Below are 23591 nucleotides of genomic sequence, written 5' to 3'. Positions count from 1 at the left end.
AATATCCCATATCTAGGGATAATACCACTATACTATAGATAAGACAGAGCATAATGTCAAAATGCATAAATGCATACAAGGTAGATAGTATTAAAGTTAATACTGAATCAGCCAGTAGAAAATTGCATTATATACATGCCAGCATTTTAAAAAGTTATACTGGGTTAAACAATAGAATATTAAGAAACGCAGCATGACTCAATGGGTTGACAAAGTGGCGCATGTCCTAGTCACCGGCCGCTTTTATCAATGATCCTGCTTTGCATTGATATGTAGACCTCCTCCAGTTTCTACACATTCTGGTTTATTTTCTTGTTTCTGTTGTGCTGTGCATTTTTATGTTTCTGTTTCTTTTGCTTTTGCCACTGTTGCTTTCATCAGATCTTGACAACCAACACATACATGGTAAGAACCTGCCATTTTGATATGCCGTGCTTTCTACCACTTTTTACCTTGGGTGCTTCTAGCTGTAAAATGTCATGTTTTCCAGTATAAAGAGTGAGCTTTCCTATATGATGAGCATAAGACAAATATTGTTGCACATAGGATTTTGAAAACTCCTAGCATACATGTTAGCAGGAGTATAGTCCACTGTGTGTGTGTGTGTGTGTGTGTGTGTGTAGGTGAAAATTGTTTTTAATGGATATTCCAATGACTATAAGACAACATACTGTTAATATAAGTGTTATACAGTGGTCCCCCAAGTTACAATATTAATTGGTTCCAGAACGACACTTGTATGGTGAAACCATTGTAACTTAAGTAATCGGTTCCAAAGCCCCAAAATATCATCCAAGATAAGAAAAAATGAATATTTATGGAAAATAAGCAGATAACTAAGACAGATTAAACAAGTCCTTACATATAACAGTCAGGAGTAGCTGCTAACTACCATCTAATCCAGCTATTTTACCAGAGAAGTGGCCTTGATTGGTTGGATCTGAGTCTGAGGCATTGTATGTTGAGTCTAGTTTCAACTTACGATGGGTCAGAAAAGACCTTTTTTATATAGAAAATATTGTATTCTGAGGCCATTGTATCCTGAGGGATCACTGTATTAGAATAGTCTTATGACATTTCTATGCTAACTGGTAACTTGCAATAGCGATGTGTAAAGCGTGAGATACTACCGTACTTAAATTTGTAATAATCCTCTGTAAAAGTATATCTCCTAAATTATTGTGAAGCTCTCTTCCTGGAATGCTTATCTGGTCAATGCCCCTCATGTCTTTCGAGGCTAATGTTTTGTATGATCTCTCGTTACCCTGCTGGACCCTGTGGAATGGATACTGCATCACTCACTATGACATTCGGTGTTCTGGTCACCAACGTCCTCTGCAATTTGCGGCCTAAATAATGCCCCTCTCTAGTTTTCCAGCCTCTGCCCCCTTAAGGCACGTGCACTCATGTCCACCCTTTCCTTCTGGCCAAATCCTTCCCCAGCCAATGGCTGGGGGTCCCTGAATATTTAAAACCATCCAGAGGGTGCCTGAGTTTTAGGTTCCCTGCTGACCAGCCAAGGTGTTAGAAAGTTTAGATCTTTTGTGATTGAGCTGTGATTTCCCTGCGTTAATCCTGACTGTGTCCCTGTTTGTGCACCAGTCTTGTACCCATCCTGCCTGTGTGCTCCAGACCTCCTAGTTCAGTTTGGTACCTGTTTCAGTTCAGTACCCGCTTTGTATTTCTTGTCTGTGCTACTGTCAAATTCCCAGTCTGGCTGTCTTGCCATGCCTCCATGCCTCAAAACCTGTTCCGAGTCTGTGGGGGACATTTATCATCTCCTTTCACCAGAAAAGTAGCTTTAAAAAGTTGCAAACTGTGTGTTTGTGACTTTTTAAATACGACTTTTTGAAAAATGTGCCTCTTTTTATGCCACCATCAACGCTTTTCAAAAAAAGGGGCGTGGTAAGGGCAGGAAAGGAGCATGACCAGAACCAGAGACAAATTGATCTTCATTCACACCAGTTTTCTGACGCAAATGAATCCATAAATCTGCGGCAGCTCAGAGCTGCCGTAAATTTATGTTTGGGTGCAAGGACTGGCCGAGGATGCGCCTAATTTATGACAAGGCCTGTGCCATGCTTCTGTGTTATACCTGCATTATCTCCAGTGTGATCTCCCAGTGCTTGCACCGCAGTCTCTGATCGCCTTTGGTCAGCTGCCAACGACACTGAGACTAGCGGTCTGGTTGCTCCCCTGCAGCGAAGTCCACATCCCTGTACAGGAGTTGAAGGATGAATACCAGGGGAGCGCCAGAATAACCTTCACAGGGTTAGCCCACAGTCAAACCAGTTAGTTGGAACAGTGGGTCCACACCCACTGCCCATTACAATCTCACTTTTTGTTCTGTGTATACGGTTCAGTAAAACATTTATTGATGTAATATAATGTCTTAGGCCTCTTGCACACTAAAGTTTTTTTTTTTCATTCACGTTCCGTTTTTTGTGTACCGTATAGGGAACCATTAATTTCAATGGATCCGCAAAAATAACAGAAGGTACTCCGTATGCCTTCAGTTTCCTTATTTCCGTTTTTACGCTCCGTTCAAAGATAGAACCTGTCCTATTATTGTCCGCATAACGGACAAGGATAGTACTGTTCTATCAGGGGCCAGCTGTTCCGTTAAAAAACGGAATGCACACGGACGTCATTCGTATTTTTTGCGGATCCGTTTTTTGCAGACTGCAAAATACTGAAAAAGCCATACAGTCGTGTGCAAGAGACCTTTCACTGAGCATTATGCTTTGCTGTTTGCCTTAATTATGATGATATTATGTTGGGTGGTATTTCCTATTATGCACTTTGAGTTTTATAGGACTTGCTAAGTAGTATTTTGGCCTGATATGATAACATTGTTAGATGATGGCACCTACATTACACTAATTTGTTCTTGAATTTTACGTGCATTCATCTATAAATGTTGTTAAAGGGGTTGCAGAGACAACCCCAATTCATAATGTAGCTGCTATCACGATTACCTGGTTGAGGTTGGTCCCTCTCCTGGTAACCCCAGGAAGCCATCTAGGCAGGGAAAATGTAGTATTGCTTTCATATAAATGTATTGCAAGGGAGGCTCAAGTCCACAATGATGGCTTCCTTTAAGGAAATTTTCTTTAAGGTTTAATTTTGAAGCAGAAATGTACATTATTCTTAGACTTTTATTGACATACTTGAGCAACTCTTTGCTTGAAGTCGCATATCTACATGGCAATGTTCTAGGTTGATAACTGATGCTTCAGTTTGTGGTTAGCCTATATAAATAAGCAGTTCATTAACAAAGTATACACACATTTCCACACATGAGAATGCATGTGACCACAAATTACTATTTTACCTCATGAGGCATTTAATCTAGGAACAGACTGACTATTCATTGGAAGAACTGGGTAGTGAGTGATATGTCTGAGGTAAGGTGTAGCCAAAGTATGTGACACCTAAATAACTCATCCATATGATGATTGAGCACCTCGCTCTAAGGCCTCATGCACACGACCGTTCCGTTTTTTGCGGTCCGCAAAAAACGGAAGCCGCCCGTGTGCCTTCCGCAATTTGCGGAACGGAAGGGGCGGCCCATTGTAGAAATGCTTATTCTTGTCCGTAAAAACGGACAAGAATAGGACATGTTCTATTTTTTTTGCGGGGCCGCGGAACAGAGCAACGGAATGCGGACAGCACACGGAGTGCTGTCCGCATCTTTTGAGGCCCCATTGAAGTGAATGGGTCTGCATCCGAGCTGGCGGCTCGGATGCGGACCCAAACAACGGCCGTGTGCATAAGGCCTAAAACTGTGGCTATTAATATAGATTTAGTTAATCATTAGCTTCTTTATAAGCTTTCACTTTTCTAAAGAAAGTTTTTCATTCAGATGTTATTGTATTATGTAGCATTACGATGTCCATATACTGGAATTAAAGGACTCTTAGTTGGCCAGCAAGCATCCCCAAACCAAGACTTGTTTGTTAAACTGACAGTGGAGCATCATGGGGGTGATTTATCAAAATGAGTGCAAATTAAAACTGACTAAGGGTACTTTCACACTTGCGGCAGAGGATTCTGGCAGGCAGTTACGTCGCTGGAACTGCCTGCCGGATCCAGCAATCCGGACGCAAACTGATGGTATTTGTCAGACTGATCCGGATGCGGATCCGTCTGACAAATGCATTGCAATATCGGATCCGTCTCTCAGGTGTCATCCGGAAAAACTGATCTGGTATAAAAAAAAATTGGATTTTTAAAGGTCTGCGCACTTAATGCCGCCACTAATACACTTCAATGTAAATTAATGCCATTCGGAATGCATTGTGATAAAACTTCTAGGACTCTTCTAGAAGCTCCTAGGACGCAACTCAATACTGGAAAACAAAAATGCTAGTGTGAAAGTACCCTTAGTAGAGCCGAGTAACCAATCAGGTGGATCCTTTCATTTTCCAAAGGAGCACTGGAAAATGAAAGTTGGAATCTGATTGGTTATGGGCCAGTTTTCCTTTGCACCAGTTTTGATAAATCTACCCCCATGTGTTTATTCAGGCACTATGGAGAACATGTCCAATACTTTTTATCACTCTGGGGGTGCTTTCACAGTGATCTCAAGCTTGTGTTGGTACTCAGACATGGAAACCCAATCCATGAAGCACCCAATAAATATTTCTGGTGCCAATGCTGCTTCCAAAGGCAGCTTGCCACTGAACATTCTAGCTGAGGACAGACATTTTCTCAGTGTCATGTTTCGCATTCGGTGGTTCAGTTCCCACAAATTTTGAGATGTTGGGGCACCTAGATGTTTCTACTGTACCCGACAGTAACAGCCATTCTTATTTATATTCAATGATCCTTTAATGCAATGGACCTGTCATTTTACAATTTGTGATTTTCCAACATTAGTGTTACCAGACAAAGCTCATCTCAGGACTCTGAGTCATGAGATCTATAGTCATGGTGTAGTGATCACTTGTGTGATCTGCTATGAAGTGAGGTCTGCATGCAGTAGCTTCTATCCAATATGAAGCCTTATAGTAACTTGTTTCTTTTGTGTCATATTGACTAGATGCTGGGAAACTGGACCTTTGGAACACTGGTCTTTACTGTCCTGGTATTTACAGTGACACTCAAGGTAATGTATGACATTGGTTAATTTACTGAAGATCAATCAAATGGAATATAATACAACAGGGGAAGAGATAATTCAAAAACAATTCCTCTTTTTGACTTGTGTTTTAATGATTTAATGTCTTACTTTGTCAATTAAATTGCCACATGTTACAACATATGGCCAGAGTGGGTGGAGTATTGATGGGGAATAAACAATGTGATACTGCTGTATGAAGTTTTGCTAAATGTTAAGAGCTATAGCACTATGATCTGTTCTTTTAAAGGGACTGTCCTGTCTTGACATCACTGGCTTTAATTGCGGTTCCTTTTGAATAAAGCTGAGCATACCCTTTATAATATATATGTTATCAATATTCTAAGTGCATGAATTTGTTGCTATACAGTTTTCATGTGGGTATTCTTCTGTTATCGAAACACAAGTATATCAAAGGGGTGACCAAAACAGAGTATCCCTTTAAATGCGAACTAAACCCAGAATCCAAACACAAAAAATCAACCAACAAAACCTAACAATCTCCTTATGTGTCTTTGTTGTTTGCCTCGTTTCGTCAGATATCACAATTGCAGACTATGAAAAATACAATAGAAAAGCAGTGCATTGTTCTCCTAGGCTGCAGCCATGTCTTCTGTCCCCCTCCCTCTCACCGTCTGATGAAAAGTATAGCCAGAAAGTATAGAAGGGGGCTTGGTTTAGTCTGAATACATTTTGTCTACAAAGTGTGAATGACCATTTTATTGGAAGGAATCTCCTAGTTAGAAATGATACAAAATAGATTTGGTAACAGTGCCAGCCACAGTGCCAATACTACCTATTGTAATATATAGCCATAGTACATGAAGCATAATAGCTAAGGGCTCTTTCACACCTGCGTTCTTTTCTTCCGGCATAGAGTTCCGTCGTCGGGGCTCTATGCTGGAAGAATCCTGATCAGTTTTATCCTAATGCATTCTGAATGGAGAGAAATCCGTTCAGGATGCATCAGGATGTCTTCAGTTCCGTAACGGAACGTTTTTTGGCCGGAGAAAATACCGCAGCATGCTGCGCTTTTTGCTCCGGCCAAAAATCCTGAAGACTTGCCGCAAGGCCGGATCCGGAATTAATGCCCATTGAAAGGCATTGATCCGGATCCGGCCTTAAGCTAAACGTCGTTTCAGCGCATTGCCGGACCCGACATTTAGCTTTTTCAGAGTGGTTACCATGGCTGCCAGGACGCTAAAGTCCGGGCAGCCATGGTAAAGTGTAGCGGGGGAGCAGCATACTTACCGTCCGTGCGGCTCCCGGGGCGCTCCAGAGTGACGTCAGGGCGCCCCAAGCGCATGGATCACGTCATCCATGCGCATGGGGCGCTCTGACGTCATTCTGGAGCGCCCCGGGAGACGCACGGACTGTAAGTATACCGCTCCCCGCTCCTACTATGGCAACCAGGACTTTAATAGCGTCCTGGGTGCCATAGTAACACTGAAAGCATTTTGAAGACGGCTCCGTCTTCAAATGCTTTCAGTACACTTGCGTTTTTCCGGATCCGGCGGGCACCTCCGGCAACGGAAGTACACGCCGGATCCCAACAACGCAAGTGTGAAAGAGGCCTAACCCTAATTTCTCCCTTTACAGCTAGGCAGATTTGACTTCCAACAGCTTCGGAAAGCTGGATAGCATGTGGTGGTATGCAGGAGATCAAACTACATATATAGTATATACTCAAAGTTATCCTGATATTATATTTATAGATATAGTGTATACAGAATGTATGCACAAAGTTTGGTTTCCATTAAACTGCTGCAGAGGTTTTTACCCAGCTTTCCCAGACTGCTGAAATTCAAATTTACTTAGTTATGTAGTGACAAATGTTTTCATATACCTAGACCAACTTGCCGTTCAGGATTCTGGAAAAGCTGGGTGACAAGACTGTAGAGCTGCATTGGTGACAACAGATTATGTTGCCCTTGTACCATATGATAGATTCACACAGCATGTCAGGGCAGCATTGTGTGTATTTTATATAACCAATATTCCCCTATCACAGCCCCATGGAGATTGTTACCCAGCTTTCCCAGACTCCAGAATGCCTATTTATGAATTGGTAAATGCCAGGTATTGTAAAATACCTAGCTGCATTTGCTAGCCAGGAGCCTGGAAAAGATGAGTATTAATCCCCGTGACAAATCCAAAGCTTTTCAGGTCCCTGGGAAAGCTAAGTTACCACCATATGGAACTATAGTAGACTGCAGGATACCAAATGTATCAAGATAAATCCCACCCCCCATTCCTCAATAGAGCAAGAGCTCGGCAGGTCTGCTTTTTGGCGTACTGGGAAAGCTGGATTACCATCATGTGGAAATGTAATAGAGCAGGAATAGCCAACTTGAGGCTCTACGGCTGTTGCAAAACTACAACTCCACTGCCTACAGCTATCAGCCTGCAGCAGGGCATGGTGGGAGTTATAGTTTTACAGCAGCTGGAGAGCCACAGGTTGTAATAGAGAATGCAGAATACTAAATCTACCAAGACAAACCCCCCTCCTCACTTCTAAATTGTGCCATAGGTAGGCAGATTTGTCTTTCAGGATCCTGGGAAAACTGGGTTACTTGCACAATGTAAGAGTAACATTATATGGATAGTGTGTACAGATCCACAAGACTTGTAATCCAGCTTTGGCACACTGCTGGATATCAGATTTTCCTAGACAGACAGTGAGAAATCCTTCCTGCTTATACAGTATATAGACAAACCAGACATTCAGTTACCTGAGACAACTGGGTAGCCTGTCTGTAGTGTCAGTGCACTGGTCCCGCCTAGTATCCTTGCACACACAGGAAGAGGTTTTTTAAGAAGCTGCCAAGTTTTCAGTGCTTTCACAGTGATCTGACTATTAATATGTATTGAGTTATGCCCCATCCCCTTCCTGAACTTTCTGTGTGACTGTGAGGTCATATTAGTGCAAATAAACTGATAACAGACAGTCTCCAGCCGAAGATGGAGAATCAGGGAGTAATGAGGGATTTGTCTGTAGCAGTTTAAAGATGTCCAAGCAGAAAGAGGTCAAGACTAACTTTCCTTAGCAGGTTATGCTTTTTTTCTTATTTTTTAGGGTTTAGTGGTCCCTTAAAGGGAATCTGTCACCACATACCTTCCAACGAAACCTTCTCCCTGTATACAGTAGATGTGCATTTCTCCGCTGATTCCCTTACACTTTGTAACATCTTAATCTGTGGCCCCTCTCCAGAGAAATAACACTTCTTAGTTTATGCTAATGAGCATCACCATTGCACCTCGTTGCACTCAGAGGCTCCGCTCCTTTTCCCTGGCGGCCACGCCCCCCACTTTGACTGACAGGGTCAGGCAGCATAGATGAAATCATGCCTGGCCCTGAAATCTTACAACAGTGCTTCTGGTACATGCACAGTACAGGGCTGGAGATCACAGGGCAGATTGAATTATGCCCTGCGATCTCCAGCCCGGTACTGCGCGTGTGCCAAATGCACTGCCATGAGATCTAAGGGCTAGCTGAGATCACAGTACATCTGCAGTGCCTGGCCCTGTCAGTCAAAGTGGGTCAGGGGGGGGGGGGCACGACTGGCAGGAGCCTCTGGGTGCAACAAGGTTCAACAGCAATGCCCTTGTTGCACCAAGGGGCTCATTAGCATGAACTAAAAAGGGTTATTTATCAGAATAGGGCCCATGGATCAAGATGGCACAGAGTTTACTGAAATCAGCATAAGCGCACATCTATACAGGGAGAAGGTTTCATTGGAAAGTATGTGGTGACAGATTCCCTTTCAATGTTAATACAAAATGTTCTGTGAAGCAAGGCATTGATAATAGATGGGACAGGGCTTCGACGGTGTAAAGTTTTTCTTTGATAGACTCGAGTTCTGTGATGGTAATGGTTACAGGAAATTAATATAAATTAATGAAATTGATTTTATATAAAATTCAAGTTAAGGTCTGTTTCTTGCTACTTTCAGCTTGCACTGGATACACAGTACTGGACTTGGATAAACCACTTTGTCATTTGGGGATCACTTGTTTTCTACATTGTTTTTTCTTTGCTTTGGGGAGGAATTGTCTGGTAAGTTCATGTATACAGTACTAACATTTCCAGAATCATTCTTACAATTCAATGTTGGCATATTTATATCTAGAACCTTCTGAAAACTAGGATAGCAGAAATATGCAGAATTGTATATGAGAGGAAATGACTGCCTAGCAAAGGGATAAGCAGGGTTACTCTAGCTAGTTCTCCATGCAGAAGTTGCTTAAAGGGGTTCTCTAGAACTGAAATATTCATGACCTGTACTCAGGATAGGTCTCAATCATCTGATTGGTGGGGTTCCGAGTCCTGGCACCCCCACCGATCAGCCTCTGCCTTGGCCTGTGATGTCACATCAGTCACATGGACTTTGTGCAGATCAGTCCCATTCAAGTAAATGAGACTGATCTGCAATACAATGTATGGTGCTTGGACTAGTATACTGTGAAGAGGCTGAAGTGCAGGTCCAAGGTCAACAGCCCCTTCACACATCTGATTAGCGGTGGTGCCAGGAATCAGTCCCCCACCTATTAGATATTGATGACCAATCCTGTTCAAATAGGTTTGTGTACCCTAATTCTGTATACTATGCAATTATTATGTGTCTGACTGATTGTGTAGTTTATGTGCACATAAAAATGATTGTTTGTCGGAAGCAGGTAAGCAGGGGATGTGTGGCTGACAGTAATGGAAACGAACGTATGAACGTTCAGGTAGCCATTTGGGCAATTATCTTCCCTTGTAAAAGTTCCTTAAACTAATAACACACAAAGAATTAAATGTTACCATGTTTTTATTGAACACACCATGTAAACATTCACAGTGAAGGTGGAAAAAGTATGTGAACCCCTAGACTAATGACATCTCCAAGAGCTAATTGAAGTGAGGTGTCAGCCAACTGGGGTCCAATCAATCAGATGAGATAGGAGGTGTTGGTTACAGCTGCCCAGCCCTATAAAAAACACACACCAGTTCTGGGTTTGCTTTTCACAAGAAGCATTGCCTGATGTGAATGATGCCTCGCACAAAAGAGCTCTCAGAAGACCTACGATTAAGAATTGTTAACTTGCATAAAGCTGTAAAGGGTTATATATAGTTTTATAAAGGGTTATATATAGTTTTATAAAGGGTTATAAAGGGTTTTATAAAGGGTTTATAAAGGGTTATAAAAGTATCTCCAAAAGCCTTGCTGTTCATCAGTCCACAGTAAGACAAATTGTCTATAAATGGAGAAAGTTCAGCACTGCTGCTACTCTCCCTAGGAGTGGCCATCCTGTAAAGATGACTGCAAGAGCACAGCACAGACTGCTCAATAAGGTGAAGAAGAATCCTAGAGTGTCAGCTAAAGACTTACAAAAGTCTCTGGCATATGCTAACATCCCTGTTAGCGAATCTACGATACGTAAAACACTAAACAAGAATGGATTTTATGGGAGGATAGCACAGAGGAAGCCACTACTGTCCAAAAAATACATTGCTGCACATTTACAGTTTGCACAAGAGCACCTGGATGTTCCACAGCAGTACTGGCAAAATATTCTGTGGACAGGTGAAACCAAAGTTGAGTTGTTTGGAAGAAACACACAACACTATGTGTGGAGAAAAAGAGGCACAGCACACCAACATCAAAACCTCATCCCAACTGTGAAGTATGGTGGTGGGGGCATCATGGTTTGGGGCTGCTTTGCTGCGTCAGGGCCTGGACGGATAGCTATCATTGAAGAAAAAATGAATTCCCAAGTTTATCAAGACATTTTACAGGAGAACTTAAGGCCATCTGTCCACCAGCTGAAGCTCAACAGAAGATGGGTGTTGCAACAGGACAACGACCCAAAGCATAGAAGTAAATCAACAACAGAATGGCTTAAACAGAAGAAAATACGCCTTCTGGAGTGCCCCAGTCAGAGTCCTGACCTCAGCCTGATTGTGATGCTGTGGCATGACCTCAAGAAAGCGATTCACACCAGACATCCCAAGAATATTGCTGAACTGAAACAGTTCTGTAAAGAGGAATGGTCAAAAATTACTCCTGACTGTTGTGCACATCTGATCTGCAACTACAGGAAACGTTTAGTTGAAGTTATTGCTGCCAAAGGAGGTTCAACCAGTTATTAACCCCTTAAGGACTCAGCCCTATTTCACCTTAAGGACTTGGCCATTTTTTGCAAATCTGACCAGTGTCACTTTAAGTGCTGATAACTTTAAAACGCTTTGACTTACCCAGGCCATTCTGAGATTGTTTTTTCGTCACATATTGTACTTCATGACACTGCTAAAATTTGGTCAAAAAAGTAAATTTTTTTACATAAAAAAATACCATATTTACCAAAAATTTAGAAAAATTAGCAAATTTCAAAGTTTCAGTTTCTCTACTTCTGTAATACATAGTAATACCCCCAAAAATTGTGATGACTTTACATTCCCCATATATCTACTTCATGTTTGTAGCATTTTGGGAATGATATTTTATTTTTTGGGGATGTTACAAGGCTTAGAAGTTTAGAAGCAAATCTTGAAATTTTTCAGAAATTTACAAAAACCCAATTTTTAGGGACCACTACAGGTCTGAAGTCACTTTGCGAGGCTTACATAATAGAAACCGCCAAAAAATTACCCCATTCTATAAACTACACCCCTCAAGGTATTCAAAACTGATTTTACAAACTTCGTTAACCCTTTAGGTGTTGCACAAGAGTTATTGTCAAATGGGGATGAAATTTGAGAATTTCATTTTTTTGCCAAATTTTCCATTTTAACCCATTTTTTTCCACTAACAAAGCAAGGGTTAACAGCCAAACAAGACTGTATCTTTATTGCCCTGACTCTGCCGTTTACAGAAACGCCCCATATGTGGCCATAAATTACTGTACGGGCACACAGTAGGGCGTAGAGGGAAAGGTGCGCCGTATGGTTTTTGGAAACCATATTTTGCTGGACTGGTTTTTTGACACCATGTCCCATTTGAAGTCCCCCTGATGCACCCCTAGAGTAGAAACTCCATAAAAGTGACCCCATCTAAGAAACTACACCCCTCAAGGTATATAAAACTGATTTTACAAACTTTGTTAACCCTTTAGGTGTTGCACAAGATTTAATGGAAAATAGAGATACAATTTCAAAATTTCACTTTTTTGGCAGATTTTCCATTTTAATATTTTTTTTCCAGTTACAAAGCAAGGGTTAACAGCCAAACAAAACTCATTATTTATGGCCCTGATTCTGTAGTTTACAGAAACACCCCATATGTGGCCGTAAACTTCTGTACGGGCACACAGTAGGGCGTAGAGTGAAAGGTGCGCCGTATGGTTTTTGGAAGCCAGATTTTGCTGGACTGGTTTTTTGACACCATGTCCCATTTGAAGCCCCCCTGATGCACCCCTAGAGTAGGAACTCCATAAAAGTGACCCCATCTAAGAAACTACACCCCTCAAGGTATTCAAAACTGATTTTACAAACTTTGTTAACCCTTTAGGTGTTGCACAAGATTTAATGGAAAATAGAGATACAATTTCAAAATTTCACTTTTTTGGCAGATTTTCCATTTTAATATTTTTTTTCCAGTTGCAAAGCAAGGGTTAACAGCCAAACAAAACTCATTATTTATGGCCCTGATTCTGTAGTTTACAGAAACACCCCATATGTGGCCGTAAACTTCTGTACGGGCACACAGTAGGGCGTAGAGTGAAAGGTGCGCCGTATGGTTTTTGGAAGCCAGATTTTGCTGGACTGGTTTTTTGACACCATGTCCCATTTGAAGCCCCCCTGATGCACCCCTAGAGTAGGAACTCCATAAAAGTGACCCCATCTAAGAAACTACACCCCTCAAGGTATTCAAAACTGATTTTACAAACTTTGTTAACCCTTTAGGTGTTGCACAAGATTTAATGGAAAATAGAGATACAATTTCAAAATTTCACTTTTTTGGCAGATTTCCCATTTTAATATTTTTTTTCCAATTACAAAGCAAGGGTTAACAGCCAAACAAAACTCATTATTTATGGCCTTGATTCTGTAGTTTACAGAAACACCCCATATGTGGTCGTAAACCGCTGTACGGGCACGCGGCAGAATGCAGAAGGAAAGGAATGCCATACGGTTTTTGGAAGGCAGATTTTGCTGGACTGGTTTTTTTGACACCATGTCCCATTTAAAGCCCCCATGATGCACCCCCAGAGTAGATACTCCAAAAAAGTGACCCCATTTTAGAAACTACGGGATAGGGTGGCAGTTTTGTTGGTACTAGTTTAGGGTACATATGATTTTTGGTTGCTCTATATTACACTTTTTTGTGTGGCAAGGTAACAAGAAATAGATTTTTTGGCACTTTTTTTTTTGTTATTTACAACATTCATCTGACAGGTTAGATCATGTGGTAATTTTATAGAGCAGGTTGTCACGGACGCGGCGATACCTAATATGTATACAATTTTTTTTATTTATGTAAGTTTTACACAATGATTTCATTTTTAAAACAAAAAAAATGTTTTAGTGTCTCCATAGTCTAAGAGCCATAGTTTTTTCAGTTTTTGGGCGATTATCTTAAGTAGGGTCTCATTTTTTGCGGGATGATATGATGGTTTGATTGGCACTATTTGGGGGTGCATATGACTTTTTGATCGCTTGCTATTACACTTTTTGTGACGTAAGATGACAAAAAATTGCTTTTTTTACACCGTTTTTATTTTTATTTTTTTACGGTGGTCATCTGAGAGGTTAGGTCATGTGATATTTTTATAGAGCCGGTCGATACAGACGCGACGATACCTAATATGTATACTTTTTATTTATTTATTTATTTAAGTTTTACACAATGATTTCATTTTTTGAACAAGTGTTGAAACAAGTGTTTCCATAGTCTGAGAGCCATAGTTTTTTCAGTTTTTGGGCGATTATCTTGGGTAGGGTATGATTTTTGCGGGATGAGATGACGGTTTGATTGGTACTATTTTGGCGTACATGCAACTTTTTTGATCACTTTTATTACCTTTTTTGTGAAGTAAGGTGGGCAAAATTTCAATTTCCTAATAGTTTTTATTTTTTTATTTTTATGGCGTTCACCGTGCGGGGAAAGTAACATGACCGTTTAATAGATCAGGTCGTTACGGACGCGGCGATACCAAACATGTGTAGGGAATTTTATTTTTTTCATTTTTAATCAGTGATAAATGTGTTTTTTGATTTTTACTTTTTTTTAAACTTTTTTAAACTTTTTTTTTGACCCAGACCCACTTGGTTCTTGAAGATCCAGTGGGTCTGATGTCTGTATAATATCCCAGCAGGTATACCCTCAGTACAGTACAATATATATTGTACTGTACTGTATTTTACTTACACTTTGTCTGAACAGATCTCTGCCTTTAGCACAGATCTGTTCAGCACCATGGACAGCAGGATGCCTGAGACGGCGTCCTGTTGCCATGGGAACCTTCCCCGTCTGCTCAGTACTGGTCAGAACTTCGCAGACGGGGAAGGGTAAGGACAGGGCTGTCTGGGGGCTCTCTCCCTCTCCATCGGGGGGCTGCAAAGGCACAGCAGCCCCCCGATGGGAGAGGGAGGGAGCTCCCTCTTACTGTTAACTTTTTCCATACAGCGGTCCGTACGGACCGCTGTATGGAAAGGGTTAAACGGCTGACATCGCATCACCGATGTCAGCCGTTTATACCAGGGTGTCAGCAATGTGCTGACATCCTGGTATACTCACTCTACACCAACAAATTTTCAAGAGGAGGCGGGCGGGGGATCGCGATCCCGCCTGCCGCACCGCCCCCACCGCCCACAACTCCCCCCCCTGCACCACCCGCCGGCAAAAAATCATGCAGGGGTGAGGGGGGGGGGGTGTAAAATCTATGTTTGAGGGACACTAAAGTTTCTGATCCCCGCGGTCAGGGACCGCGGGGATCGGAAACTGCAGAAAAGCGCAGCAAACCGCAGGTCTGAACCTGGCCCCCCCCCCCCCCTGGCGTTGTGACAGGATGCCGGCTGAATGATTTCAGCCGGCATCCCGTCCCCATTAACCCCCGTGGCGCCGGAATCTGCATTTAAAGTTAGGACGTACCGGTACGCCCTGCGTCCTTAAGGGGTTAAATCCAAGGGTTCACATACTTTTTCCACCTGCACTGTGAATGTTTACATGGTGTGTTCAATAAAAACATGGTAACATATAATTCTTTGTGTGTTATTAGTTTAGGCAGACTGTGATTGTCTAGTGTTGTGACTTAGATGAAGATCAGATCACATTTTATGACCAATTTGTGCAGAAATCAATATCATTCCAAAAGGTTCACAAACTTTTTCTTGCAACTGTATATAGTTTGTCATTTACATTTCTGTAATGTATTCTTCTCATTTAGGCTGATGCACATTAACCATGGCATTATTTTGGCAGTAAATTGTTGTCTGGGTTTACATATTTTAATTATTAACACTCACTGTACTTTAGCTGGCGTGCTGTTGTTCTGCACTAGTATTGTGTTACAGGTGGTTTATGTCTTGTATTCTCAGTGTCTGAAAACTATTGTTAATGACTTTATGTAAAATATTCTTATTCATGGATATAGAAAAAAACCTTTTAATAAACTTTTCACAAAGGGCTCAAAATGTGCAAAACAGAGAAGGCATTTCTGGCTGCCCTACATTCTGGTATGCGATAAGTGCTAGGAGTTCCTGTTTTCAAGGGGAGTTTGGCCAGAATTAGTAATCATTATTTGATCTGTGGGGGTCTGACTTCCCGGCAACTCTACCAATCAGCTGTTTGAAGAGACCGTAGTGCTCTGCGGCCTCTTCCTGGGCCGTGTGAAATCATGTTCATTGCCAAGACTCAGTGAATGGGGATGAGCTGCAATAAAAAGCACAGCCGCTATCCAGTGGACAACACTGTGCTTGGTAAGCTGTGAAGAGGCCGCCATGCTCACCAGAGTGCCGCAGCCTCTTCAAACAGGGTGCCGAGCGTCGGACTCCAACCAATTACATGCTCATGACCTATTCCCTTTAAGCCAGCAATACTGAGCAGAACTGAATTAACTGGAAGCCATACCACACCTCTATTAGGGTACGGTTACACGGCGACATGCGTCACGCGACAAGAAAGTTGTGTAACATTTGATATAAGCTTTTTTGTGACTGTAGCTTTGCAGCATGTCGTATTGCGACACTGTTGAAATACATTATTTGAAATGTCGCCATGTAGCCATACCCCTTTGTGTTATGTGACTTGCTGTCATGCGAAACATGTTATCCTTGCTACGTTCATAACAAAATAGTTACTAAGGTCTTATGTTTTCATGGTCATCTGCACATTGATATTTGATTGTTTCCCCCTCACCTGCAAGACATTCTGAGGGAGAAAATGAATTAGACATACCCCTTCATAAAAACTTTGGTTTGTCATGATACCCTTAAAAAATTGTGTGTTTTCTTCCTATTCCAGGCCTTTTCTCAATTATCAGAGGATGTATTATGTGTTCATGCAGATGTTGTCCAGTGGTCCTGCATGGCTGGGCATTATCCTCCTTATTACAGTCAGTCTCCTCCCTGATGTTCTCAAGAAGGTTTTATGCCGACAGTTGTGGCCTACAGCAACAGAAAGGATCCAGGTAACGACCCTCCCCTAATTACTAATAGTTTAACCATTTCATTCACGCTGTATTTTGTGTAGCCATACATGGCAGGCTTATTAGTGGAGGTGAACAGTAACATGGCAGCAGTTCAGAACATTCGTTGTGCACGTCATAGACATTCTTCAGTCACATTTTTACTATGTGTTTTGTATTCAGTTAATTTTTGCTAACAGTGTCTTCTTCTCCACTTGCAGTATGTAAGCTAACAGTCACGCTTCCCTTATATACATTAGACGGTTAAGTATAGTACATTGGTACCCTGATTCTGTTGTTTGCTTCTAGCCTCCATGGTCGATGAGTTTATATATATTTCTATTGTGATTTGTAACCAAAGTGTGTACATTGAAAGAAAAGCTCAATATTTAGTACATGCACATAGAATATTATTTGACATGCTGAGGCTGATGACATGGTATGGGCACCTTTGCCTTATAAAGTGCCCACTGTAAAGAAGTAGTCGAGACATTAGGATTAATGAACAATCATAATAGAAAATGGCCCATGAAAAAATGGCGCACACCAAAAAGTCACATGATTAAATCCCAAAGTTTATTAATATCCAAAACATGATCACAAACAAATGCCCTGGGGCTTTGCTCCTTCCATTCTAACCGATTGGTGAGACCGGTATCCATTGGTATGACTAAGGGCTCATGCACACGGCCGTTGCCCCGCTGTGCCAGTATTGTGGCCTGCAAAAAGCGGGTCTGCAATATAGGGCACCGGTCGTTTGTGCACGTATCATTTGAATGGGTCCGCAATCCGGAAAGTGCGGTGTGGAACGGAGGCATGGAACCTCACGGAAGCACTACGGAGTACTTCCGTGGGGTTCCTCTCTGTGCCTTCACACCGCAGAAAAGTAGTGCAGGCACTACTTTTTTGCTGTACGGACCCATGGCTGCAGATCGTGGACCCCATTGAAGTGAATGGGTCATGCATACAGCGGCCCTATGGTCGGTGCCCGTGCATTGCGGACCGTTATTTGCGATCCCCAGCACGAGCCCAACTGAGCTCTAACTTGGATACTTGTATATTACTTTTTGTAGCACTAGTCTTTGCACGGTGTTGTGATTTTTTTCAGGCTTACAACACTTGGCTTTATCGTTCATATAGATCTGTTGCACTGATAGGCTTCACTTGCGCTTTATATGCACTGGTCACTTTAGTTTTTGTCTGATTTAGGTACTTGATAGTGGGGCTCACTATAGTATACTACCTTATTAGGGGTTGATTGTGTGGAAGGTGGGAGGTGCGGGCTTACCAATTATTAATAAACTTTGGGATTTAATCATGTGACTTTTTGGTGCGCGCCATTCTTTTATGTGCTCTTTTCTATTATAATTGGTTGTAGTGCTCTTGCACATGGGCAGCACCCTTTTCTTCAATTGATACTGTGGTGCCCGCTTCTCTTCACTCTTATATTAGGTTTAATGGGAACATTTCCATTCACATGTGTTATTGAGCTTTTATTTCAAATTAGACTAATATGCATTAGCATTGCTTTAGTGTTTAATGAAACATCCCTTGTGTTCTTTCTCCTTCTGCTTCTTTCCTATCCTGTCTCCTACCTGCTTTGCATAAATTACTGCTCCCTTGCTTACACATTGCACGTGGGCACCTGCTGCCACCTTCTGGGGAACAGACTAAACAACCGTGCCTTTCTGTTGAGCAGTCCACCATCTTTATGCTCTCTCAGACCACGACCAATATAGCTTACTAATGGACCTAAAGGTGATACTTCTTTCTGACTTTTACATCAATTTCCAGACCTTTTTCTTTGTTCCTGTTTCTAAAAGTTCCAGTCTTTGAAATAGAAATTAATTTACCAACAAATACTTGTATAGACTGGGAGCACCCTGTGATTTTTAGCTATTACCTACAGTGTACCTGTTATAGCATGCTACAGTATTAACCGCATACACAGGGAAAATTGTAATATTAGATTTCTTAAATCCTTTTACACTGGCCGAATGGCCAGGCGGTTTCTGGGAATGAACCAAACATGCTTATAAGAGAAGGTGAGGGCTGCATTTACGTGCCCATAGAGAATCATTGTTTGCTTGAGCATCAGGTGATCAGTGGCACCTTTACATGGGTCAGTAATCAAGAACAAACTTTCCCAGCCATCTTTGTTAATAAAACAGGGAGTTGTTGGGCCTGCAGCTATCCCATTTGTGTGGCCGGCGTTATAGATACTATTGTTTTGCACACATCAAATCCTGATCTACAATTTTATATTATGCTGCATTCATAATGGCAGTGTGGGATTGTTCAGCCAATAGTTATTTTATGCCTACCATAATCTTTTTATGTTTAGGTTACCGGTATGTTCACACTGGGCAGATTTTTCTTGTGGATTTCACACCATAAGCCCTCATGCACACGACCGTTGTGTGCATCCGTGGCCGTTGTTCCGTTTTCCGTGATTTTCTGCAGACCCATTGACTTTCAATGGGTCAGTTGAGAAATCGGAAAATGCACCGTTGTTCATCCGCGGCCGCAATCCGTGTTTCGTGTCCATCAAAAAAATATGACCTGTCCTATTTTTTTGACGGACAACGGTTCACGGACCCATTCAAGTCAATGGGTCCGTGAAAAAACACGGTTGCACACAAGATTGGCATCCGCGTTCGTGATCCGTGGCCGTTGGCAACTTTCACACAGACGGATCGCAGAAAACTCATATCCGACAGTATATTCTAACACAGAGGCGTTCCCATAGTGATGGGGACGCTTCTAGTTAGAATATACTGAGAACTGTGTACATGACTGCCCCCTGCTGCCTAGCAGCACCCAATCTTTTACAGGGGGCTGTGATCCGCACAATTAACCCCTCAGGTGCCGCACCTAAAGGGTTAATTGTGCGTATCATAGCCCCCTGTAAGAGATCAGGTGTTGCCAGGCAGGACGGGGCAGACCCCCTCCCTCCCCAATATTATATTCATTGGTGGACAGTGCGGCCTCCCCTCTCCCCCCCCCCACCTTGTTTAAATCATGTTCCGAATCCCCCATCATTGGTGGCCAGTGCGGCCTCACATCTTCCCCCCCCCCCTGTTAAAATCACATTCCGAATCCCCCATCATTGGTGGCCAGTGCGGCCTCACCTCTCCCCCCCCCAGTTAAAATCACGTTTCATTGGTGGCAGTGGAGAGTTCCGATCGGAGTCCCAGTTTAATCGCTGGGGCTCCGATCGGTAACCATGGCAACCAGGACGCTACTGCAGTCCTGGTTGCCATGGTTACTTAGCAATTTTTAGAAGCATTATACTTACCTGCGAGCTGCGATGTCTGTGACCGGCCGGGCGCTCCTCCTACTGGTAAGTGAAAGGTCTGTGCGGCGCATTGCCTATAGCACAGACCTGTCACTTACCAGTAGGAGGAGCGCCCGGCCGGTCACAGACATCGCAGGTAAGTATAATGCTTCTAAAAATTGCTAAGTAACCATGGCAACCAGGACTGCAGTAGCGTCCTGGATGCCATGGTTACCGAGCGGAACTCTCCACTGCCACCAATGATGGGGGAACGTGATTTTAACTAGGGGGGGGGAGGAGATGTGAGGACGCACTGGCCACCAATGATGGGGGATTCGGAACTTGATTTTAACTAGGGGGGGGAGATGTGAGGCCGCACTGGCCACCAATGATGGGGGATTCGGAATGTCATTTTAACTGGGGGGGGGGGGGGGGGCCGCACTGTCCACCAATGATAGGGGATTCGGAACGTGATTTTAACTAGGGGGGGGATGTGAGGCCGCACTGGCCACCAATGATGGGGGAACGTGATTTTAATTAGGGGGGGAGAGGGGAGGCCGCACTGGCCACCAATGATGGGGGAATGTGATTTTAATTAGGGGGGGGGAGAGGGGAGGCCGCACTGGCCACCAATGAATGTAATACAGGGGAGGGAGGGGGGTCTGCCCCCTCCTGCCTGGCAGCACCTGATCTCTTACAGGGGGCTATGATACGCACAATTAACCCCTCAGGTGCAGCACCTGAGGGGTTAATTGTGCGGATCACAGCCCCCTGTAAGAGATCAGGTGCTGCCAGGCAGCAGGGGGCAGTCATGTACACAGTTCGTAGGATATTCTAACTTGAAGTGTCCCCATCACTATGGGAACGCCTCTGTGTTAGAATATACTGTCGGATATGAGTTTCACGATCTAACTCAAATCTGATGGTATATTCTAACATAGAGGCGTTTCCATGGTGATGGGGACGCTTCAAGTTAAAATATACCATCGGATTGGAGGAAACGCTGATCCTATGGTATATTAACTCCTGACTTTACATTGAAAGTCAATGGGGGACGGATCCGGTTGCAATTGCACCATATTGTGTCAACGTCAAACGGATCCGTCCACATTGACTTGCATTGTAAGTCAGGACGGATCCGTTTGGCTCCGCACGGCCAGGCGGACACCAAAACGACTTTTTTTTCATGTCCGTGGATCCTCCAAAAATCAAAGAAGACCCACGGACGAAAAAACGGTCACGGATCACGGACCTATGGACCCCGTTTATGCGGACCTTAAAAAAAAAAACGGTCGTGTGCATGAGGCCTAAATCTGCAGAAGCTTTTTTTATTTTCTGACCTTTAGAAAGGTACGTACATTGTAGTGAAGGTAGTTTTCTTACCAGTGACTGTATTTGTAAGTTATAACCTCCCTTCTGATCCTGAGCTGTCATGTGACCCGCACTCTGACTTTCTAAATAACACAGCGTCTTATGTGACTGACGCGCATAGGAATATATAGAGAAACTAACTTTCTGTCCACACATAAGATACTGTGGGAGAGATAACAAACACCAGTCTTCATATGACATCTGTTGGCTCAGAATGCGCCAAGTTTATTAAGGGTTACAAGCCCCTTAATAAATTTGGCAAATTTCTAGGCAGTCTGTGCACCAGACTTTCAAATCTACACCAGCTATGAACTATCTATTACATCAATTGCTAGCATAAATGATAATAATAAATCCAGCGGGCTATGGGAGGCCACGCCCCTCCTGCAAAGCCCCACTCACTTTTAAATAGTGAGACAAATGAAAATTCGCTAATTATTGCACAATTATAGCGTATATAATTTGCAACTTTTTAATGCCATATTAGTGGCGTAATCGTTTTTAGGAAATGTCCCTCATTGTGTCAGTTGTACATGACAGCTGAGGACCAGAACAAAGTGGATAACTCACAAATACAGACACTGGTAAGAAGATTACCTTCAGGGCAGTTTACATCATGTGCCTTTTCTAAAGACAAGACAGAAAATAAACATATTTGCTGTAATACTTCATTAACATCAGTTTTACCTGCTGACACCCCCCCCCCCCCCCCCTTCCAGAGAAACAGAGTTCCACAGGTATCTGAAAGACAACTCCCTTTTTTACTAATGAAATAACTCCTTCAGCAGACTAAAAAGTGCATGATGGAGTCAGGTTGATAGTAATAGGACATCCATGAGCTACATATCTATTGTGTTTGGTTACCTGAGGTTGATAATACACACATTGAGCTCAAAGTAGTGGAAGTCATTTGGAGAATACGTACACTAACTGTTATTCCTAAGGGCTAACATATATTTGGTCTGCAGCCAATCCGCATTTTTGCGGGTTGGATGTGGACCCATTTAGTTCAGTGTGCTGTCCACATCCGTATGTCCATTCCATGTGCTGTCCACATTTGTATGTCCACATCCGTATGTCCATTGGTGTGCTGTCCACATTCGTATGTCCATTCCACGGCCCCCCAAAAAAATGTAACATGTTCTATGCCTGTCCATTTGATGGACAAGGATAGGACAGTTCTATAGAGTGCAGGACGGACGTGTTTGGTATCCATGTTTTGGCCTTGTGCATGAGTCCTTACTCATACAGTCAGTCATTTCCATCAGTGATTGTTAGCCAAAACCAGCTGTGGGTCTGAACACAGAACAGGTGCAGATCTTTCCATTATACTTTATCTCCGTGTAGCCTCCACTCCTGGTTTTGGCTCATAGTCACTGATGGAAATCACTGACCTGTGAATTAGGACTTAGAAAAGAGCTAAGTTTGTCATTATTTGTACTACATGTTGATTTTCCTCCAGTTGGGTGTGTCAGTTATTATTTAATGGCTACCTGCCAGTATGATACATCACATTGTGATCATTGCCAGTGGGAGTACTGTAGCAGGCTTGCCTGAAAACAACAGCAAAATCTTTGGAGGATTTATATGCCTTTGAGATCACTTTTTTTTGTGCCTGCTTCTATTATTTAAATCTTTGCTCCTATCTTGCAAAAAAATAAATAATTGTAAGTGAATCATGTTGTGACACCGCTCTAAACGCTTGCTTAAAAAAAATCAACTAACTTCATGTAGCTCACCGATATTAAGCTGGCACCAGAATTGGTAGCTTACATTCCAGTTTTTCATAGCACATGTCAGTGACACCAATTTACATTTTTATATACAATTACAGAAGGGACCACAGGAGCCACAAACAGCACTCAACACTATTAACACCACAGAGTTACACTTTACTACTTGATTCTCCTGAACATGGATATGTGCAGACTTTCCAAAAATTCAGGTGTGGATGTAATTCCTAAGTTTGATCAGCAGGGGGTAGTATTCATGAAAAACCTTGACTAGTGTATAATAAAGAGATATAATACTGAGTATAGAACAAATTAAAATAAATACATTTATCTATAGGAATTTTAGTTTTCACATTTAACATCAAACTGTACATTTACCATGCATTAAAATATGTTGTGAACAAGCAAATAAATAAAAAGGAAACTGCAACATATTTGGCATTTAAAAAAAGCAGTGGTCAGTTTAATGTACACTTATGAA

The 23591-nt window shown here is 42.4% G+C and overlaps 1 protein-coding gene across 3 annotated transcripts in view; it reads left to right on the top strand.

Moving 5' to 3' along the window:
• Positions 1–23591, top strand: part of ATP11A (ATPase phospholipid transporting 11A) — a 223149-nt gene that overhangs the window by 189958 nt on the left and 9600 nt on the right. For all 3 annotated transcript variants that reach the window (XM_040425204.1, XM_040425205.1, XM_040425206.1), the window contains exons 26-28: positions 5045–5110; positions 9076–9179; positions 16567–16732. In XM_040425204.1, coding sequence (XP_040281138.1) covers positions 5045–5110; positions 9076–9179; positions 16567–16732 — 336 coding nt within the window. The remainder of the gene's footprint in view (positions 1–5044; positions 5111–9075; positions 9180–16566; positions 16733–23591) is intronic.

This window comes from Bufo bufo, chromosome 3 (genome assembly GCF_905171765.1).
Source record: "Bufo bufo chromosome 3, aBufBuf1.1, whole genome shotgun sequence".
NCBI lineage: Eukaryota > Metazoa > Chordata > Amphibia > Anura > Bufonidae > Bufo > Bufo bufo.
The sequence above is the reverse complement of the archived record's forward strand: the minus strand, read 5'-3'. Positions and strand labels throughout refer to the sequence as shown.